The following is a 23,437-nucleotide window of genomic DNA, read 5'->3' on the forward strand; positions in this document are numbered from 1 at the left end:
GGCAAGAGCACCAAGATCACTCAGGAAAGTTCTGTGTGTGTTCACAGAAAATATACAAAAGAAGGTGTGTCTTGGCCCAGGATGGTGGCTCATGCCTGTAATTCCAACACTTTGGGAGGCTGAGGCAGGCGGAACACCCAAAGTCGGGAGTTCGAGACCAGCCTGACTAACATGTAGAAATCCCGTCCCCACTAAAAATACAAAATTAGTTGGGTGTGGTGGAACATGCCGTAATCCCAGCTACGTGGGAGGAGGCTGAGGCGGGAGAATCGCTTGAACCCGGGAGGTGGAGGTTGCGGTGAGCTGAGATCACGCCTTTGCCCTCTAGCCTGGGCAACAAGAGTGAAACTCTCTCTCACAAAAAGAAAAGAAAAAAAATAAAAAAAAGGTTGGATGTTTTGTTTATCAGTGGCAGCAGCGCCACCACATGGCAAAATACTAAATGATGTTTGTAATTTCTATGCCTGCCTGCATAGAAACTGCATTCCACACTGCCCATTTTCACTGGTGTGCAGAGCGGGTCATTCCTAATTTGTTTCCTTAATGCCTTCCTCTAATTTCTTGAAAAAAACAAAAAAGCAAAAATTGGGCATGAGAGGGGATTTGCATTATTTCACAGTTGGTACTTGAAGGGAGACTTTCATTCTGTTTCAAATTAGCATAATTGGAATTTTCTTAAACTGAGGCAACACTGTGCTAAGGTCTTCATCCTGCCCTCTCAGAAGTTAACCCCAGAGATGAAATCTTGAGAGCTGGACAGACACTCCCAGTGGTTCTAGAGTATCCTTCATGAGGTCTTTCCTGACTTCTCTTAAACCAATCTTCTTCTGTGTTTCCACAAAACTGTTTCTGGTGCTGATTCCATGCATTAACAAATATTGAGTACCTGCATGGTGCTTACTCTGTTCTAGGCATTGCAGATACAGCAGTGAACAAACTGAACTAAAATTCCAGCCTGTACTTATAATCTTATTGTGATACATCTGTCTCTTTTGTTCCCTGTAAGCTCTTTGACAACAGGAACCTGTCTTATCCTGTCCTTACAGGAACTACACCTTCTACCCATTGAATTCCCCAGTAACAATTTCTGAACTCAATTGATTAGAGATGACTATATTTATTAGGACCATTCCAATATCTGTTCTCTGATGGGATCAAAGCCGTGTCCTTTCAGCCAGAGACAAAATACAGGAACAGAAAGTTCATTGTAGATCACACGGCAAACTGAATAATGGCCCTCTAATGATGTCCATACCCTAATCCCCAGAACCTGCAAATATGTTGCCTTACATGGCAAAGGGACTTTGCAGCTGTGGTTAAGTTAAGGCTCTTGAGATGGGAGATTATCCCGGATTGTCATGGTAGAACCGATATAATCACAAGGGTCCTTATAAAGGGAGGGAGCAGCGTTGGAGAAGAGGTAAGGGTGGAGGCAAGCGTCAGAGGGAAGATGCTTACGGAGGAGAGGGCAACAGACCAAGGAATGCAGGTGAATTCTAGAAGCTGGGAAGGGCAAGGAAAAGGATTCTTTAGAGACTCCAAAATGAACCCAGACCTGCTGGGACCTTTTATATTTCTGACCCCCAGAGCTGTAAGATAATACATTTGTGTTGATACAAGCCACTAATTTTGCGGTAATTTGCTACAGCAGCAACAGGAAACTACAGATTTCTATCTGCCCTCCTCCTAATCTGCATTCCACACTGCCCATTTTCACTGGTGTGCGGAGTGGGATATTTCTAATTTGTTTCCTTATTTTCCCAAGTCATGGAGTGTCCTGGTTTGTCCTGACACAAGCCTATAACAATGTTTCTCTAACAGGGTTGTCTGACCATTGGCATTCTTTAGGGTCAGGAAGAAGACAAGCATGTTCATTAGCATCGCTCTTAACATTATTCTGAGGGTACTGGCTAGTGTAATTATACAAGAAAAAAAGTATAAAATAGGACAGGAGGAGGCAAATGGTAATTATTTGCAAATATGAGTGCATAAGTGAAATTTCAAGGGAATAAACTGAAAAACTATGCAAATAATAAAAGTTCATTAAACACATTATACAACATTAATACATAGCCATCAATAAACAGCTTATTTAGGGCATACATAAATAATACAAAAACTTACTCTATTCATAGTAATAACAGAAAAGACAAAATACCTAACAAAGTAACAGGAAATATGCAAACTTAATGTGAAGGAAATGGAACAAAACTTGAAAAAGAAGAAAGGTATGCCATATTGCTTTGATAGAATCTTACCATTATAGCAATGTCAAAATAAAGCCTTATGTGTTTTAAGACCACTGTTACTCACAACTTTTGTTATTAACAGATGAAATTGATAAGGGAAAGTTGTCTTTCATTTTCTCTTCATAACTTCATGCTCTACTTAGCCTTTTATATTACCTAATCTTGTCTCATGAGTGTCAATCAATATGGGGATATATAGGCTTCCCACTGGAGAAAGCCAGGTCACAAGTTAAGTGAGGGCTTATCTTTGGTGGTCCAAGCCAAGCCCCCCTTTGGGTTGCTGGGTCATGGCAAGAGCAAGTGAGAGCTCCCCAGATTTGCCGTGTGCTGATTCTCATGACCTGCCACGGGCACCTTGAGTCCTCCTTTATCTTTCTCTTTCTCTCTCTCTCTCTCTCTCTCTCTCTCTCTCTCACACACACACACACACACACACACACACACGGGAACACTCATTTCCATTTCCATTTCCACAGTACTCCAACTGGACCCTCCTAGATTTTATTAACCTTGTTGATAAAATAATTTCTATACAATTAAGGTTTTTGTCTCACTAGGATCATAGTTAAAATAGCAATTTCTATTATCTTCAACATGGTGCCAGCATATTCTTGGGCTATGTGCTTTTTGACATTTTACAAAAATGCCACTGCAATTATTATTGTCAAAGGAATTCTGTATATGATCAATAAGTAAGTCAGGTAATTGTTTTGTTTTGTTTTTGATGAGAAAAGGGAGGAGTTGCTGTTGCTACTGAAACCTTATTTGTAAGACTTGTGTTGTGGGGTGGGTGTGGGGCATGCAGTCAAGTTCATCAGAAGGAAGTTTCCAGTCCACACTGACCACACCTCCGTGAAGGCTGTTTCCTAATTATTCCTAGAAGCAGCCCTATAGGATCTCTCTTAGAAGACACTCACTCTGATTTTTAGCTGTCTCTCCTTTTATCTTCTTTCTTCAGAGCCTACACATGCTAGAAACTCAATAAATGCCAAAGGAACAAATGGAGTGGGTTATACTTTTACCAACCTATATCCTGAAGCCTAGAGAGCAGGGAAAAGCTGCTTAAAAACTCTCTAGAATGAAAATGCCTACTTGGGTAGGAGCAGTCCATTGGCATAATACAGGAGGTTGGAGCTTTGGGGCAATCAATTTTAAGGTCTCTATCCTTCAGGATGCACAGGTGCCACAGTGGTTTGTATTGTTATATACTCTCTCCACTCCACTTTTTTCCTCCTTGAACAAATCGAAACATTTTTTTGTGGGGGGGGGAGGGAAGTCTAAAAAGCATTGTGAGTCCTAGGCACTGAGTCTCCCGTACCTTACTAATAAGAAGTCAGTTCTGCTTAGTGCCTGGGGGAACTGGTTGGTAATGTTTTGATCATCACCCCAGGTGTACATCAGAATTAGAATTACACTGTACATCAGAAGTAGAAAACTGAAATGCCTACAAGCAGGCTAGGTATGGGGAATTTGACCACCATATGTGATGAAGGGGCAGCTAAATTGGTGTGCACAGCCATTTTCCCAATAGGTCGCTGTAGGCCACCTCACCTGGATTGTCACCCAGTGTTGCCAGACTTCCCCATTTTTATTTTATTTTATTTTATGAAGTAGTTTTGCTTTTGTTGCCTAGGCTGGAGTGCAATGGCACAATCTTGGCTCACGGCAATCTCTGCCTCCTGGGTTCAAGCAATTCTTCAGCCTCAGCCTCCCTAGTAGCTGAGATTACAGGCATGTGCCACCATGCCCAGCTAATTTTCTATTCCCCATTTTTTAAGAAAGGCTAGAAACCCTGAGTTTTATGTAAAATCTCTCTGTTTTAAAATGCTAGCTCAAATTTCAAAGAAAAAAATCTCCCTGAATGAACCAAACAAAACATCTCAGTATTGTATATGGCACAATTTTGTAATTTCTCTTGAACATATCTGCTACAGGGAGAAGCCTTAAAAACAAATGGCAGGTGTGGGCACCAGAGAATCAACACATCAGGAAGAGAAAAATGGCATGGTTTTAGTGTAACTGTAAAAAGGTAATACTAGTTGCAGTAAATTGTATGATTCTTGCTATTTATGTGTAGTCCCTTAGCACTTACAATTGTTAATCTAATTATTCAGATTCCATAAAATTCCATTAGGATTATTTTTGTGCTATTTCAACTTCCTGAATTTGTAATTTGAGCAATAGGGCCAGAATTTCATGACTTAATAGGGCCAGGATTTCATGTATCGAGAACTCTTGCTCATAATTGTGATTTTGAATTTTTTTTTCCTGAGATAGGGTCTTACTCTGTTGCCCAGACTGGAGTGCAATGGCAAGATTCCCAGTGCTCAGGTGGTCCTCCCACCTCAGCCTCCTATCTGGGACTACAGATGTGTGCCACCACATTTGGCTGATTTTTAAATATTTTTTTGTAGAGATGAGGTTTTGCCATGTTGCTCAGGCTGGTCTTGAACTCATGGGCTCAAGCCATCTGCCTGCCTTGATCTGCCCACTTTGGCCTAAAGTGCTAGGATTAGAGGCCTGAGCCACCGTGCCCGGCCATGATTTTGAATTTTTAAAAGTGTACTTAACCTTTAATAAAGGCCTATGTATTATTTCTAGTCAGATCACCTTTGTCTGACTTGCTTTGGGGCTAACAGTATAAAAAAAGAAGAGGCTGGGTGTGGTGGCTCACGCCTGTAATCCCAGCACTTTGGGAAGCTGAGATAGGCGGATCACCTGAGGTTGGGAGTTCAAAACCAGCCTGACCAACATGGAGAAATCTCTCTCGACTAAAAATATAAAAATTAGCTGGGTAGTGGCGCATGCTTGTAATTCCAGCTACTTGGGAGGCTGAGGCAGGAGAATCACTTGAACCTGGGAGGTGGAAATTGCAGTGAGCTGAGACTGTGCCATTGCACTCCAGCCCTGGGGAACAAGAGCAAAACTCCATCTCAAATAAATAAATAAATAAGAGAGGAAAGAAGTCTGCATTCCTTTGTTTTTAACTCTTTAGGAATATTTAGTAAAAATTCTTAGGACTTTGGGGATTTGACTGAAAAGCTGCATTTATTCACTTTTTAGTGACAAAAATCAGCCTGTGGCATTGTGAGAACACCACAAGGCATACCCAGTCACACTTCTTTTCATCTCAGCTGATGATTTCACTTTCTAATCCTATACTGTAAACAGTTAAGATCTAGTGTGCTGAGTTCTTCAGAGTGGGAAGTATAGGTTCCTTGTAAACAGAAGCAGGGTCTCTGATTTAGGATTGGTGGAGAGGGAAGACTGTAAGCCTTCCTGGAGGAAGTGAAAGAAGTCTAAGAGAATTTGGTTAGACTTCAATGACAGGTCAGGGCAAGGTTGAGGGAAGAGGCCCAGAACTGAAAAAATATGACAGATTTCAGCACTGGAAGTAAATGCAATTGGATTGGAGGGTGCAAGTCATTGTATTTTAATTTCATGTACAGCACTTGTCACTTTCCGATCATTTCTTGTTTACTGTCTGTTCTTCTACCCTCAGCCTCTCACACAGGGAGGCCTGGCCTGCTGATTGCTTAGTGACTGGCACAGATGTCTGTTAATCTTTCCTGAGGGCCCGCCTTGTGTCAGATCCTGTTCTAAGTGCTTCTCTCGCTCCCCAGCCCCGCCATTTAACAAAATTCTACCTCTTTAGAGCTGCCTCAAATGCTTTCTTCTCTATGAAACCTCCCCTGTCTTTTTTCCTCACTCCTGCTCTCAGAATTAGTTACTTCTTTCAGCGTTCCCTCAGCTGTTGATCCTTCCCTGCAGCATCAATTTAATTATGCATAGTGTTTGCGGTTTCCTTGTCTCCTCCATTCCTCATTAAGTTTTAAATCATGTGAAGACAGTGCATTTTTATGTGTCTCTGTAAGCCCTACAACACGTTGGACAGGCTTTTATACACAAAACAGGGCTTAAATATATTTTGAATAAATGAATTAGGGAGAGGTCCATGAACGCCCTCCACTCCCACCCTAATCCTCAGAGCAATACTTTAAAAATCTGACCATTTCAACCTTATTGAAGGCCGATCTTCATTCTGAGAATATAATTCTAACTCCTAAGCACGATGATGACCTCAGGGCGCTTTGCAACCACGTCCGTCCCTACACATCCTCTAAAAAAACTTCACTGCTTGTGGTGGCCTGCACGGCCTGCTGTACTGATTCATGCCACAAGGCTTTTGCGTCAGCTACTCTGTCTGGAATGTCCTTTCTATTTTCCCTTGCCTGGCCCGATTCAGGGCAAGCTTTCCTTCTTTGAATCCAGGCCCTGATTAAGAACTTTTAAAAAAGTACTAAATCCAGAAAAGTTTATATGGTGCTCTTCTATTTACGTGATGAAAAATGAAAACAACACTAAAGCGTAAAATGTAATTTTTAAAATGTCACACAACTTTACATGCATGCTACATTTAGAATAACATCTATATTTACAGCGTTCTCTGTCTCCACACGCCCCTAACTCTGGAGACGCCCTAAACAGTGTCTATCGGATCACCCTCGGGTTGGGTCAAACGCTCCTCTTCTCGGCTTTTCGGGCACAACTCTATCTCAACATTCACCATCTTAAGATGAGCAGACTGCAGATTTGCCTCTCCCACCAGGGTGGGAGCTGCCGAAGGGGCGAGAACAGCGTTTCCGTCGATCGAGCGCGAGACCACCAGTCAGCTCCAGGCCTATCTTGAATGGAAGTAAAACCTCCTCCCTAGACGGCCAGGGCAGTTCTTTAAAAAGCGGCTCCCTTCCCACACAGGAAATACGACTGGTTCACTTCTATCAAGGGTTGGCGCTGGGATAAGAGTGAAATATCAGCTGGCCCTGAACAAGGAGATTCTCTGAATTCCCGGATCCAATAACGTGACAAGCCCCGAGACTCCCAGGAAAACCAGCCGATTGAGCGCAGCTGAGGAGATTACTGACAGCGGAAGTCACGTGAGCGGCTTCCCCTGAACTCACTATATCGGCAGTCGACTATTCAGCCTTGCAGGCGTCTCTGGCGGGCTTCGCTGAGATCCGCTCTTTCGGTGCTCGACTCGCCCGTGCTGCTATCGCCGCCGAAGGAGGGGCAAAGCTCAAGATGGCGGACAAAACGCCAGGCGGCTCTCAGAAGGCCAGTTCAAAGGTAATTTCTGACAGGATTTCGTAAGTCAACGGATCTACCTCTGTCGTCTGGGGCCTACAGACGCTTCTGGTCTGCGAGAGGCGATTGGGATTGGGTTCTGTGTTCTGGTCGCGACGGTAGGCCCGGGCGCCGCCGCACTGTGGTGCGCAGGCTGAGAGGCCTGGTATCTCCCCTTAGTCCCAGCCTGGATTCAGCTCGAGACTGGCGTGCCCAGGCGGTGGTGGCGTGAGTACTTCGGCCCGCGCTTGGCATTGGAGCGAATTCAGATTGAGGTCCGAAGCCGTGAAAACGCTCCCCTGTATCTCAGCTTTCTGCGCTCCGAGGCCGCCAGACAGCGCCTGGGAGAGAGGCGGGAATCGATTCCCGGTGCCTAAGTGCTGCTTTTTTCTGGGTTTTGGATCTCAGTCACTTCCGGCCTCCCTCAGTTTCCCTTCAAGGAATAAATAACCTCTAGGGCAGAGACGCGGGGTGGGAAATGTAGAGGCGGGAGCACCTCTCCTTTGCAGGGCTGCATAGCCAAGGTTAATGTACGCTCTACACGTGGTCTTTACCTTAAGGGGAAGTAAAAAGCACTTGTTGGTAGAGGATTCGTGGACTCTTCATGTTGTGTTCCACTGAAGAGAGAAGCCCGGTAGACTTGTAAGCTACGTACCATTAGTAAATTGCATTTGTGTTTACAGGGAACCTTGTGTGCGTATTGTGAAACCAGTGAGCTGTGGTAGTTTAGCATTAGTAAGGTTGGGTTCTTAGTTGCCATGTTGGGCAGGACATTTAATCGTTTTTTGCTTTGGATTTCTCGTCTCGAACTTATTAAAAGTGGTGGGTACTGCCACGAGGTAGTTGAACTTCCCGATGCTGATGCAAGACGGTGTATAACACTTAAAGGTTCTAAGGACTGTTATATCTTAAAGAGTGTGTGTGATTATAAATCGGTTATTAGAAAGTTACGTTTACGGTAGGAGAGACCCTTGGGTTTACAGTTCTGAGAAACATGATAACTCGTTTTCTGTTTTCTACTTGCTTTCTCAGTTTCTAATAATCTGGCTGTTTATGCCAATTAGTGAATGATGTACACCAAAATAATTAGTTCATAATTAGTAATGGTCTTACTAGATATCCTTTAGTTAGATAAAAACTTGGTAAGGGGCCAGTTTTGGCTGCTTTACAAGGTACTGTTTACTCTGTCTGTTATTTCCCTCCCCACTACGTTTCCTCTTCTCCCTTTCTTTTGGGGAGAAGGGAATAGTGAGGTAACTCGCTCTACCAACTCTTCTTAATAGACTCATGACAAGAACAGATCCACTTACTGTTAGGGAGCTATTATTAAAGCCAGCTACATTCATAACAAGTCATGTATAAGCCTCACAATTTTTGTTTCTTCTCAAAGTAATGTTTTAAGTATCCCCTACTTGAGGTCTTGGATACATTGAAAACGTTTCAATGTCTGAAAACGTTTCAGGCTTCCTTCTAAAATAGTACTTCTCGTGGTTGTGAATGTATGGCTGTTCTCTATAAATAAATTCTTGGGTTATCTAGTAATCTTTTCTGTTTATACTGCCTTAGATTATAATTTGTTGATGCTATTAACAGATTTCTTACTGATGTCTGTAAAAGGAATTAGGATATCTTAACTAATAGGAGGCTGCATAATGTAGTGGGGAAGATCATGAATTTTGTTAACAAAAAAGATTTGGGTTCAAATCCTGACTTGGTAATTAATTATATTTGCGATAATATTAAGACAGATGCTTAAACTGTGGAGCCTCAATTTCCTCATTTTTAATATGGATATAATTTTTTTACAAGGTTGATATAAGGATTAAATGAACTAATGTCTATAAATAGATAATAGACCTTAGTTTCTTTCCCCTCTCCTTTTTTGTTCTTAGAAGAAATAAAAAGCTCTTTGCTTTCAAAATGTCAGGATAAATCTTAATCCTGTGATTTGGGATCTGTCATAATGACTGCTCAGATAGCTGCTTTTTACTTCTAATACAGAGTTTATTAGAGAAAGTGTAAGGACATTTTGGCTAATACTACAGTATTTGAAATTTCTAGGCTTTGATCTCTGGTTTGATTTCCCTTCCTCTGGAGAGAACAAATGAGTGGCTTGTATTTTACAGTACAGATGGAGTGAACAGTTACTTCTGTTTCATGATTCGTCGTTTTCTTTGGTAGTTAAATTACCATTAGTATGGATAGGGATGCTTATTTCTAGACATTGGGAAAATGTTAATTTTGAAATGTACAATATGGCAAAATTATTAACATTTCTTAATTATAAAAAGATTAAATTAGATAACGTCTACAACTCTCCTAGTTTTTGTTTTCTGTTGTTTGTTGTTTTTGTTTTTTGAAACGGAATCTTACCCTATTGCCCAGGCTGGAGTGCAGTGGCGCTGCAACCTCTGTCTCCTGGATTCAAGTGATTCTTCTGCCTCAGCCTCCCTAGTAGCTGGGACTACAGGTGCCTGGCTAATTTTTGTATTTTTAGAGAGACGGAGTTTCACAATGTTGGCCAGGCGGGTCTCGAACTCCTGACTCGTGATCCACCCGCCTTGGCCTCCCAAGTGCTGGGATTACAGGCTTAAGCCACTGCACCTGGCCTCTATTTTTAAAATGATATTTTATGTATGTATATTTGAATGACTGACTTCATTCATAATTTTCTGAAGAGACCCTTATGCCCTTTAATTTCCTGTGTAATTTTGCTGTACATTGCATTTTAGAGCCCGGCAGATGTAGACATTCAATAAATGTTTTAGAAATGAGCTAAAATTTTCCTATGCATTTGTTTATCACTAGTCTAAAATATTGCTTAGTTGGGGAGGAGTGTTGATGTTATGCTGTAGCTTTGATTTTGAGAGGAGAGAGAGTGAGCCTTTGTTTGCTTGTAAAATTGTTAAACATATTTCCTTAGAAATTAATTTATAAAAAATTATTTTTGACCGTAAGTTGTATGCTTGCTCAGCAAAATTAGGATATGAAGAAAATTTCATATTTTCTTATGCAATCTTCTGTGCTGGTAATACTTCTAATATAATGGAATTGTGTGCCCGACTGTTTGTCTCTGTGACTATGGCTTTTTTTTTTTTCTTTTTTGCCATATCGCCAAAAATTGAGTTAGAGAGGTGAATGGATAAAACAGAAAATACCACTGGCTTCCTCGGACAGCCAGTGCTAAATTGCTTTGGGAACTGTTTTGATTGACTGCCTTTGCTGATTAGCAAAAAGTATCAATTCTAAGAAATAAGTAAAATGAGGATCTATTCAAGGCTTGTGAACCTTAGGTATTTATTACTGCCAGTTTTCATCTTTTGTGGTACCTGAAAGTTTATGAAAAGGTCCACACAAAATAACAAACCTTGAAAATTAGGCTTTTCAGTATTTGCCAGTTTTAGTTTAAACCAAATCTTTACTATGGTATGGTTGTAACCTTATCTTAAAATGTAAGGTAGGTTTTTTTGGTAGAAGGTTTTGTTTTGGTCTGGAAGGTAGAACTGAACTGATCTTCCATTTTCTCGATTGATACTTTTTCGAAACTTGAGCCTGCAGTACTTATGCTGGAATATGCCTGTTGATATGGTTTTAAAAATAATTTATATTTTTCTGGGTTGAATTGATTGTTTTCTGAAAGTCTAGGTTTTGTTTTTTTTTTTTTTTTGAGATGATGTTTTCTGAAAGTCCAGTTTTTGTTTTTGAGATGGAGTCTCGCTCTGTCACCAGGCTGGAGTGCCCTGGTGCAATCTTAACTCACTGCAGTCTCCATCACCCAGGTTCAAGCTATTCTCCTGCCTCAGCCTCCTAAGTAGCTGGGACTACAGGTGTGTGCTGCCATGCCTGGCTAATTTTTTGTATTTGTAGTAGAGAAGGGGTTTCACCTTGTTAGCCAGAATGGTCTCGATCTCCTGACCTGGTGATCTGCCCACCTTGGCTTCCCAGAGTGCTGGGATTACAGGTGTGAGTCACCATGCCCAGCCCTGAAAGTCCAGTTTTTATTTTCACTTTTTGGTTTTTATTTCCGAAGCTTTGTTTTCCTTAGGAAGTAAACCTAAGAAAGATGCCCATTTGCCTTACTGGATATCATTGAAAGAAAAGCTCATTTAATATGCAAGTTGAAGACATCTAACCCTCTACCCCCCCACCATTTTTTTACAAGGAGCATCATTTTTGGAATAAAAAGAAAAACTTGCTACAAGATATTAAATCGAAAACAGTAATATTACAGTCTATTTGCCTCTTATTCTAGTATAGGTAGTTTTAACATTTTATTGTACATCTGCCGTGTGCTGGATATTTTATTGAAATAACATTTTTGAAAGCAAGATATGTTTGTCAGTAGCACTTGAGGCTAATCATAGTGTTAGACATCTATTCCCTGATTTTAAATTTTTTCACAAGGCCCTTTCTCAGTTTAGATAAACTATAGGTTGTTCAAAGTGTACTTAACTTTTCATGTAGTATTTGTAGTGTTTTGAATAATTTAAAAAATCATCTTAGGTTTGTTATTTAACTTTATTTACATAGTGCTTATATTAATGATTTTGTAAAGTTTTATTTATTTATTTATTTTTTGGAAGATGGATACCTTGATTTGACTTGGATAGTGGTATTAAGCTAGGTAGCTGTTGTTAATGGATAGTGTAGTATGTTGACAGTGTGGAGTGTAATTTTGTTTGGTGGTAGACACTTGTTCTGACAAGTCAAGTATATTGAGACTGTGTCACTTGCCAAATCGTTTTGCTTGATGTTGAATTAGAAAATGTTAAATCAGAATGTACTCATTTTTGAGGAGCATGCTGTCTAGTTCAGAGACAATACAGTATGCTTCCTGTGGGAGAGATTGTTAAACTTGTGGAGATGAAAGTTGCTGCTCTTAGACAGGGAGAGAAGAAACCTATGGGAGATTAGGAGACAGATACGGGAGTGGAGAGCTTACTATGTGGAAATGGTGGTGTTGGAGGAATGTTGCTGTGGATAGCTTGCTAATTTGGAAACTTAGATATGGGGCTTTCACTTGAAGTAAAGTTGGAGCAGCCAGAAGAAAATTAGTTTTGTTCTCAGCCAGCAAGCTATAGGGCCACAGGTAGTGTAGTTCTCTTCACTTGCATCCCCTTAGCAGCCATCACAATGATCTTTCTTCCTTTTGGATTTTCTTGCTGTCCTTCCCCACATTTGTACTGTCTGCTTTCTCTGCCCTAAAATAAATTTCTCTTGGGTATGCTACTTTATTGCTTCAAACTTCCCTTTGTCTGCCTTTTCATTTCTTGCTTTTGTGTCTTTTTTCTTTTCCTCCTTTGCTCTCCTCTCTTCTCCTTTTTCCTTTTTCCTTTCCTTTCTCCCTAGAGATAGGAGTTCTTGCTGTGTTGCCCAGGCTGGTCTTGAATTCCTGGCCTCAAGCAATCATCCCATCTCAGCCTCCCGAATAGCTGAGATTACAGATGTGAGCTACTACATCCAGCTGCTTTTGGGTCCTTTCATTTGGATAAGGAGTTGTGCCATAGACTTCAGGAGATCTTTAAGCATCGTTGGTTTGTGTTCTTCAGTTAAAAAGCCAAACTCAAGACAAATGTATAGTTCAGTTCCAGGTTAAGGAGAGGGAGAGGCTCAGCTTCTGAAATAGTGCGCTATTTACTGTTTACCTTGACTGTTAGCTTTAGAAAGTGATTATTCTTTTAAAAAGTGTGTTAACTACTGTTTGAACTGTTTTTAAGCCTTAAAATGTTCTGTGCTGAATGCTATGTAGCTATAGGTGTGTATCAGTGGAAAATGGTTTGCAGTAAACGTGGTTAGTGACATCTTAGGCTAATTGAAATCAGCTGGTGCATTGTCCTTCACCGTGCTGTTGTTACTCCATTTGCAAATTTATTAAATTGTGCTATTTTGAAAGCTGATGTATTTCCCTTTGGAATTTTGAGCTATTGAATGAAATTGTATTAAGTATGTGAAGAAATTTGAGTATCATTGACATTATCTTAACATTGAATTTTCCCACCCAGTAATAATGAGTCTTGAAAAGGTGACTTGAGTAGCTGAATTTTTCCTAAAGTTTTTGTTTTCTTCACAAGGGTTATGTACATTTCTTAAGTTGGTTTCTAGATGTTTTATATTTTTTGTTGCTTTTATGATTAGGATGTTTTTGTTACCTAGCAAGTTAATATTTGTATATTAGAAGGCAGTCGATTTTTTTTTCAGTCTGTCAACCTCTTGACTGAACTTGTTTTTCTTTTGTAACAGTATTTATTCTTTTGGATTTTTAAATTTCTAGACCTTTGTAAATTGATGTATTTCAAGGTATGTTTCAGTGTGTTTCATAGTTAATAAATACTAAACATTTTCTTCTTTCATACCATCTTGACTTTTAAGAAAGATTAGCTGCAAGAAGAAAATGAGAGTGGATGAAAAAGGTGGGGACAGGAAAACCATGGACAGGAAGAATGAGTTAGGGCTGGGTGTGGTGACTCATACCTGTAATCCTAGCACTTTCAGAGGTTGAGGTGGGCAGATCAACCTGAGGTCAGGAGTTCGAGACCAGCCTGGCCATCTTGATGAAACCCTGTCTCTACTAAAAAGACAAAAATTATCCTGGTGTGGTGGCACTTTCCTGTAATCCCAGCTACCCAGGAGGCTGAGGAAGGAGAATCATGGAACCAGGGAGGCGGAGGCTGCAGTGAGCTGAGATCTCGCCACGGTGACAGAGTGAGACTCTGTCTCAAAACAAAAAAAAAAAAAAGTAAGAATGTGATGGGAGGTGTCCCAGTGCGTGGTTGTCCTGGGCTGATTTTTGCCTATGCTGTTGCTCAATACAGTGGAGTTCAGGGGAGTAAATTGATTCAGTGTAAAAATCTTACCAGCTGTTCTTAGCCTTTTGTTTGGACAGTGTAAATAAAACAATACTGTATGGATCTATATTAATCTTCCTGATTTGCTGTTTTAAGTAACATATGAATCTTCAATTTTCTATTAAATTAATATTTTTTCTAATACTTTATATGATATCTGGAACTGGGAGTTGGGGTCAAGTGAGATATTTGTGATCTCAAAATTCTTGATTTCATTTGAACACTTAACACTTAAATATATAAATAAAAACAAGTAAAATCTCACTACCCTATACCCTCAAAAGTAAAGCTCAGTGGCAGTTATATTTTGGCTTTCCAAGTAAAAATTACAGAAAGATAGCATATATTATTTAATTAATAGCCTTGTAGCTTGTTGTCTTTGTCTTTACATGCATAGTGAAAACAAATTATTGCATACCATGTGTAATCTGATATGTAGATCAATTAATAAAAGTTGAAATTTTAACAGTTGACATTGCTGAAACATATAATATGAACTCTTTCTCATGCCACCAGGCAGCCTGTGACATGCTGTAGAATCATCCCACTTAAAACAAGTTGTAAATCGTGCCTTATTGGTGATTCAATAATGTTTTCTTGAACTTTCTGCAAAATTTGTACCCTTTAATAGCAAAGATTTTTATGTGGATTTCTTCATGTGGCTTTGGGGGGCTAGAGAAAGGAAGATAGTTCTTATGCTATGGATCAAGAAGTTGCTGGTAGTGCTGTGGCAGTAAACAGTGCATCTATGATTAGGAAGAGCTTTTGCATAAAACTTGTGTCGTAAAAATGGTGGTTAGATTTCCAGTGTATACTATGAAGAGGTAGTTGTGCCTCATATATATCCCACTGGCGTTTATATCATATTTTTGGAAATATGAAGGCCGAATTTTAAAGAAATTACTTACACATTTACTTTGTATCACAATCTTTTCGTAAGTCAGAGACTGCCTTTGCTCAGTTTTATTAGCTGAGGAGAAATTGCTGGAAGTTAGGAGAGATTAAGTTTGTAAAACATGAGAGACATAGTTTCTTAGTATAAGATATTTTGAAAATACTGACTTTTGTTTTTAATGCTTGTAGACGAGATCATCAGATGTTCATTCATCTGGATCTTCAGATGCACATGTGAGTATAAAAGGCAATCTTTCTCTTTTTTCCTTAAAATTTAATTTATCCTCATATGTAACCCCACATCAATGATTTTACTTGACAATAAGTACAATTGTATTGTATGTGCTTTTTTTCTTTTACTGTTTTTTCTAGGCACCTTCCTTTTTTGTGTGTTCTACTTGTGTAAGTTAGCCCTCTCAAGCCATGTTAGAAAGCTAGTATGTGTATTTTCTTATTTTTATTGTGTAAAAATCTGTACACATGTAAGTATGTGTACTTATATATTGACTATGGGGTTGCATTATACACACGGTTTTCTCACTGCATAGAACGTGGTGGAAATCCCTGTAGGTAAACTGTTAAAACTCTAAGCTATTCTTTTTTAAGGCATCATAATGTTCTGTGGTGGGGAGGTGCAGTTGTTAAGAAATAACAAATAGGCATATATTTTTTGTTCAAAGCTTTTGGATAACATTTTGGATAGATAATACTGCAAAAGTATTTCTTTATATATGATATTACAGCATTGTTCAAAGTATAGTCCGAAGACCCCGGGAGTCACTGAGAATCTTATGAGAAGGGTCTGTGAATTAAAAACTAATTTTTGTAATAATACTAAGGCATTATTTATGCCTTTTTCACTGTTTTGGTGTTTGCAGGAATGCAAATGTAGCTGGAGGTGCAAAAGCATTTGGTGGGTAAACTTTTGGCACTTGAGCACAAATCAACGCAGTGACACCAGAATATACTTGTCATTATATTCTTCCCCACCAGGCAGAGTAATTTCACTTAAGAGGCTAGCATAATTAGAAATAATTTTTACTGCTTGAAGCTATAAAAATTACTATTGTTTTACTACATCAAGCAGTAAAAATTATTACTATTGTCTTGATCTTTTGTATAGTTTGTCTTAATATTCTATGTGATAAAATAAGAAGTATGTATAACACTTAGCTTACCAAAATGTGATGTTTGAGTTGAGAAATGAAACTACCTGCCTTTTTCATGAAACACCATTTTTACTTGGGAATGACTGACAGGCAAACTATGGTTAATCAGACTTGGGTATTTTGGCAGACATTTTCTTGAAAATGAAGGTAATGAACCTGTTACTTCAAGGAAAACAACTATTACCAACATAAAATTCAAGCTTGTGAGTTAGAGTTACTGAAAACTTCCCCTGTTCTTAGGAATTTTTCTGATGAAATCAATGGTGATATTAAGGGATGTGATATTTTGATAATGTACAATGAAATTTGTCAATATCTGACATGGCTTATTTCTGGTTTTCAGTGCTATATATGTATGTATGTGTGGTTTGTTTTTTCTCTTATTTTACTTTTCCTGAAGATGGATGCATCTGGACCCTCAGATAGTGATATGCCAAGTCGGACACGACCTAAGAGCCCAAGAAAACATAATTATAGGAATGAAAGTGCCCGTGAAAGCCTTTGTGATTCTCCTCACCAGAATCTCTCAAGAGTGAGTATAGATAAGATAAGGTAAAGATAAGAAAGGATAGTTAATGATTTAATTTGTCCTTGATTTAATTTAGTACTTGAATATCTTGGTTTTGTATGTGTTTCATTTTATTCTATTTGAAAATAGCATTTTTTTTTTTTTTTTTTGGTATTTGAAATTACAGTAAACTCAAGTTTATTTAGGGAAATCGTTTTAGTTCAAATGTGAGATGTATTTCATTTTAAAGTTTTAGATTTTATTCAAAAAACAAAGTGGTGTTTGGATTTAAAATGGTTAATTGTCAAATTTATCTTTCCCCCCTTAAACATTTACTGAACCAAGTGCCAGATACCAGTTACTGGAAATGCACAGGTCACTGAAACTATTCTTGTTCCCAGAAGGCTTATAGTCTCAGTTTGGGAAGCAAACAGGAGCAGGTGCTATTCACTCTGATAAGTGCAGTTCCCAGGGCAATACAGGAACACAGAGAAGGAGCTTCTTTACTTGTAGATCTGCAAAGTGCTCTCAGACTCTTAGACTTTTATTCTATGTCAAGTAATTTTTTCTTGTGGTTAAATTTGTGACATATGATAACACAGTCATCACCAGCCAGTGTTAACCACTGGTAAATTATTTTTCTTGTTTAGTATTTTTAGGCATAAATATATTTTTACTTGGCCTAGATTTATTTTACAAGAACCCGTTTTAAAATATCCTGTTTTTAGTTATAATATTTTTCATTTCTGCAAAAATTCTGTAAAATTTATAATGATTGCTTATATTGTTTATTTGAATAAATACTCCATAGTTTACTTAGCCACTTCTCTCGGGTATCTGAATTTAGTTCTTAGGGTATAAATGAAATTTGAGCATGGTTAAGTTTTCCTTGTATTTCATTTAATTCATATATAATTTTGCACCTTGTTTAAACTTTTGAAGTTGAAACCAAAGACACTGAATGATGGCAAAACGATTTTCTGTTTTGAGAAAATTTATTTTGAATCCACTCGTGAAACTCAGTATTGACCTTTGGGTTATCAACTGCTTTATTTTTCTCAAAAGGATTTTAATATAACTTAAAAATAATAACAGTGTTACTCTTCCATTCTGCATCTCCCAAGGGCAAGCCTATTTAATGACCAGGGAATTAATAAAGTCTTAATTTTGTAATCGGTTAACTTCTCATTTTGGTAGGAGAGAGAGAAACCTTCAGATTTCAGTATTTTAGGTTTTATTTAATAAACATTTCCTACCTTTTAAGTTTATAAATCAAATGAGTAACTGATTGAACGAAAAGGTCTACAGACAATGTATTCAGGCTGTATTTCAGAAGAAAGTTGCTTCTAAGTTACATGAATGAAGAGTTCACTAAAATGTTGTTTTATATTTAAAATTAGTTAATATAGTTTTACTTGAGCTGAAACTTAAAATATTGTAGGTGACACTTTAATCCCAGCAAAGAATGAAATTATGTTCATAAATGTCAGTATTATTGATGAAGAATGAGGTAATTTACCAAATTATAAAGAAGAAGTGATTTACAGTATGTGAAATGAGAGTTATAGATGGTAAATTCCTGCCACTGGACCATGGAAATGTATGCCTCCCTTTGCCTACTTGAGGATCTGTATTCTATCATTGCAACTTTTCCCCGGAAACATCTGTGCTTTCCCTCCTCAAATGCCTTTATTCTTGTCCTAAGCATTAGTGTCTGTCTCTTCTATTTTTACCTTTTTATAAACATGACTTTTGCCTGTTTTTGACCTTGAGCTATCGAATGAAGACATTTCTTTGATGACTACTTAACATCAGAGTCAAGCAAGATAGGCACCTGATGTGTAGAGTATCCCCAGCTTTTCTTCACAATGAAATTTTTAAAAAATGCAGTCTATTCTGAAGACTGAGTTATCAGGTGATATGTATTAAAGTTTTAGATAGCATTAAGAATGTATATGTAAAGGTATGCTTTTTATTTCTTAGCCTCTTCTGGAAAACAAACTTAAAGCATTCAGTATTGGAAAAATGAGTACAGCTAAGCGAACTTTAAGTAAAAAGGAACAGGAAGAATTAAAGAAAAAGGTAATGTTGAAAATGTATTTTGAATTATCCTTGGAAATGAATGTGTCTAAGGGGTTAGTAAGTGTGTTAGAGGAATGGTTCCCAAAGATTCTTAACCTCTAGGATAGTCTCAGCTCCACCTCTGAGTCAAATCTGTAACACAAGGTATATTCCTAGGAATCCAGCTTCTTGTTCCCTCACCTGGTTTCTTTTTTCTTTGTTATAGTTTTGGCTATTTTCTAATCTATTCTTTTTGTATAAGTAAAGGGTGTGTGTGTGTCTGTGTGTGTGTGTGTGTGTGTGTGTGTACATACACATTGTATCCATTCCCCTTAGTTTAATGATTGCATGCTTTATACAATATACTTTTTTTCCAACTTGCTTTTTTAACTTAACATATCTCAGAAATAAGTATATTTCACAAGTATATAGAAATACTCCTTATTCTTCTGTGGCTGTGTAGATATGTAGTCATTTATTCAACTAAAATTCTATTGAGGGCATTTATGTTTTGTTCTTTTGTCATTACAAATAATGCTGTTATGGATAATGTTATGCGTATGTTTGTTTTTTTTTGCTAGTGTTATCTTTGGAATATATTCTTATAGGTGAGATTTGGGGATATATACTTATAAATGAGATTACTGGGTTGAATGGTAAATGCATAAATGTAGTTTTTCTATATTTGTCATTGTCAAAATGTTCTCTGTAGGGGCAGGAATATTTTGCATCCCTGTCAGTAATGTATGAATGAATATTTCCCCATAGCACTGCCAACAGTGGAGTTTCACCAATCTCTTACATGAAAAATGGTATCTTAGTGTAGTTTTAAATTTGCATTTCTCTCATTATGAGTAAAGTTTAACAGTCTTTCTTGTGTTTGTTTCTGTGAACTGTCTGCTTGCATCTAAACCATTTTTTTTCTGTAAGTTATATTAACAGTTTGTTATACATGGTACAATTTTTTTTCTCACTTTGTTGTTTTTTATTTTGCTGCTGGTGTTCTTCTTCATGCAAAAACTATTGTAGTACAATCAGATTTATCAGTCTTTCCCTATGATTTCTGGTTTTTCAGTTAAGTTTTTTCCACTATAAGCTTATAAAAGAATTTCCTCATGTTTTCCTCTAGTACTGTATGGTTTCGTTTTTTAAGAATATTAAATTATTTTGTAGTTTATTCTGGTATGTGGTGTGAAGAATAGATTCATTTTTGTCTTTTTTCAGATAATTATTCAGTTATCCCATTATCATTTATTGAAAAGTTTATTTCCCGTTCATTTGAGATGCTTCTTTTATTGAACACTAAATTTCCACATGCTATTCGATTTTATTCTGTATTTTCTGTTAATGTTCCATTGGTCCTTCTTCTGTTCATATATGTTTTGGGGACATTTAGAATAATTGAAAATATCAAGATTCTTCTGAGCTTTCTTTTCTTTAATGCCACTTGTCAGTAGATATTGCTGCTTCAGCTTCTAATACTCATGTTTTTGGTGATTTGAAAAATATTTATATTCACTGAATTAAATCATCATGCCTTGGAAACTTGGTCAACATTACTAGCATAATATGTTCTCATATAGTCAGTTGTCATACAATTTGATGCTTGAGTTGTCTCTAGACACATTTACTAATTAGTCTATACTTACGGGTTCTTTTCTGGTTCTACAAATTGCCAGTAGATCATACAAAGGCTGCGCAGTGGGTCCTTTAAAAAAAACAAAAACAAAAGCAAAAACAAACAAACAAATTGGCAGTAGAGGAGCAAAGCCTCTCTTAATTTCATTAATATTTAGTATCTGTTAAAGATTAGATGTTATTACATGTTAGGACTGCTTGACCTGGGAAGGGAGGGTTTTCATTCATATTATTCCTTGATGAATTTAACCCTGTGTACATTAACGATTTTTGTATTGTGATATTAATATTTTCATGTGTATGTAGGAGGATGAAAAGGCAGCTGCTGAGATTTATGAGGAATTTCTTGCTGCTTTTGAAGGAAGCGATGGTAATAAGGTGAAAACATTTGTGCGAGGGGGTGTCGTTAATGCAGCTAAAGGTAAGTTTATAAAATATAACTGCTAATAAAGTATAACTGTTACAGTTTTTGCAAACCCCATTGAATAACTGCAGGTAGATAATTGTGCAAAGAAATATGGTTACTTTTGAATTTTACATTTTCTATCAGCACCCTCTAGTGGTTATATTAATTAGCAAGATAAATGGCCAAGTGTCAGCTAATGAGATATTGAAGCCAGATAGCTTATAAACATGTTTAGTCTCTTTCAAGCTTTAAGACAGCAGAGCACTAGTCAGAAGTTGTAATATGTGTCATCGTTATGTAACAAAATGATTAAATTAGTAGTATTGAGGTGATAATATTTGAATTTAATTTCATGTTTGTCAATAGTGATACCTCTTAATCCTAAAAGCATTTTACTAATTTTTACTTGTTTTCAAATAAAAAAGTGAAAAATGATGCAAAATTAATTTTGAGACTTAGTATTTTAAATTTCAGAAGAACATGAAACAGATGAAAAAAGAGGTAAAATCTATAAGCCGTCTTCAAGATTTGCAGATCAAAAAAATCCTCCAAATCAGTCTTCCAATGAAAGACCACCATCTCTTCTTGTGATAGAAACCAAAAAACCTGTAAGTCATACTCAAGTAATTGACCATTTATGTTCAGAGATGACACTGCCAATGATACTTCCACTATAAGCAAGACTTTGGCTTTTTGTTTTTCATTTTTTGTTGGGTTGGGGGTAAAATGTTAGGTTTTGGTGCTTTCTAACCCAGTAATTTACTTAGGTGAGACATAATGAATTAGGATACATAGATGATATTCTTTATGTTCTTTGAGCAGGGAACATTTGCTATTTATGCTCATAATATATTGCAAGTCAAAACTTGACTGTATTTTGGGTATAAATTTAAAGCTATGGGGTTGTCTTAAGCAATTCTGAACTGAGGTATTTAAATTATTAGTATTGTAGTGTATGTTTCCCAGAACATTTTTGGAACCTTCTGGGAATTACTGTCAGAATTAGTGACACTTAAAATATTTTCAGTGTTAGAAAAATATTTTTTCTTTGAGGGGTTAGTTTTTATGGGAGATGGTAGATAGATGTGGGTCTGTCATTTGGAGCCAAACGTGCTGAATAAATAGTGCATTGAATAGTAAGACTGGTTTTTCTTGTGTGGCTTAAAAAATAGCTCTAAAAGCAATGAAAAAACCAGCTTTATTGAGATATAATTCATATACACTACAATTCACCTTTTTTTTTTTTTTTTTTTTTTTTTTTTTTTTTTTTTTTTTTTTTTTTTTTTTTTTTTTTTTTTTTTTTTTTTTTTTTTTTTGGAGACAGTCTCACTCTGTCACTCAGGCTGGAGTGCAGTGGTGTGATTATGACTCCTGTAGCCTCAACCTCCTAGGCTCAGATGGTCCTCTCACCTCAGCCTCCTGAGGACCTGGGACTACAGGTGATGTAGTCCCATGCCCAGCTAAGTTTTTGGTATTTTTTGTGGAGATGGGGTTTCACCATTTTGCCCAGGCTGGTCTTGAACTCCTGGGTTCAAGCAATCTGCCCACCTTTGCCTCCCAAAGTGCTGGGATTACAAGTGCCTGGCCAAAATTTACCCTTTTAAAGTATACAATTGACTAGGTGCAGTGACTCACGCATGTAATCCTAGCACTTTGGGAAGCTGAGAGTGGAGGATGGCTTGAACACAGGAATTTGAGACCAGCCTGGGAAACATAGCAAGACTCCATCTTTACAAAAAGTAAAAAGAAAAAATTATTTAAATAAATAACGTGCACTATTAAGTGGTTTTTAAGTATATTCAAAATTGTGCAACTATCAACACTCTAATTTCAGAAAATTTTTAGCACCCCAAAAAGAAATCCCTACCTATTATCAGTCATTCCCATTTTTTTTTTCTATTGACTTCAGTCCCTGACAACCTACTAATCTACTTTCTGTCTCGATTTGCCTATTCTGGACATTTTGTATGGATGGCATCACACAACATGTGGTCTTTTGTATCTGACTTCATTACTTAGCATAATGTTTCATGGTTCATCTTTGTTGTGGCGTGTGTCGGTACTTCATTCCTTTTTGTGGTGGAATAGTATTCCATTTTATGGACATACCATATATTGTTTATCCATTCATTACTTAATAGATGGATATTTGGATTGTTTCCATCCTTTTTTCTGCTATTAGAACTAATGCTGCTGTAAACATTCATGTATGGGCTTTTTTTTGTGTGAACTTATGTTTTCAGTTCTCTTGGATATATATACACACACACACACATAAACTGAGAAGTGGAATTGCTGGGTCACATGGTAACTGTGTTTAACCTTTTGAGAAACTGCTAGTTTTCCAAAGTGGTTGTACCACTTTACGGTCCCACCAGTAATGTATGAGGGTTCCAGTTTTCTCATGTTGTACTCTTAACACTTTGAGACCATGACCAACAAGGTGAAACCCTGTCTCTACTAAAAATACAAAATTAGCCGGGTGTGGTGGTGCATGCCTGTAATCCCAGCTACTCCGGAGGCTGAGGCACGAGAATTGCTTG

General features: G+C 37.6%; 1 protein-coding gene across 1 annotated transcript in view; it reads left to right on the forward strand.

Annotated features, from left to right (window-relative positions):
- The first annotated feature begins 7,232 nt into the window (after positions 1 to 7,232).
- Positions 7,233 to 23,437, forward strand: part of LOC108300759 (U2 snRNP associated SURP domain containing) — a 52,776-nt gene continuing 36,571 nt past the window's right edge. Inside the window, exons 1-6 of the mRNA XM_017523671.2 lie at positions 7,233 to 7,376; positions 15,302 to 15,346; positions 16,682 to 16,813; positions 18,773 to 18,871; positions 20,795 to 20,909; positions 21,369 to 21,502. Of these exons, the coding sequence (XP_017379160.1) occupies positions 7,332 to 7,376; positions 15,302 to 15,346; positions 16,682 to 16,813; positions 18,773 to 18,871; positions 20,795 to 20,909; positions 21,369 to 21,502 (570 nt within the window). The 5' untranslated portion in view covers positions 7,233 to 7,331. The remainder of the gene's footprint in view (positions 7,377 to 15,301; positions 15,347 to 16,681; positions 16,814 to 18,772; positions 18,872 to 20,794; positions 20,910 to 21,368; positions 21,503 to 23,437) is intronic.

The sequence above is a fragment of the Cebus imitator genome, unplaced genomic scaffold, assembly GCF_001604975.1.
Source record: "Cebus imitator isolate Cc_AM_T3 unplaced genomic scaffold, Cebus_imitator-1.0 Scaffold30, whole genome shotgun sequence".
Taxonomy (NCBI): domain Eukaryota; kingdom Metazoa; phylum Chordata; class Mammalia; order Primates; family Cebidae; genus Cebus; species Cebus imitator.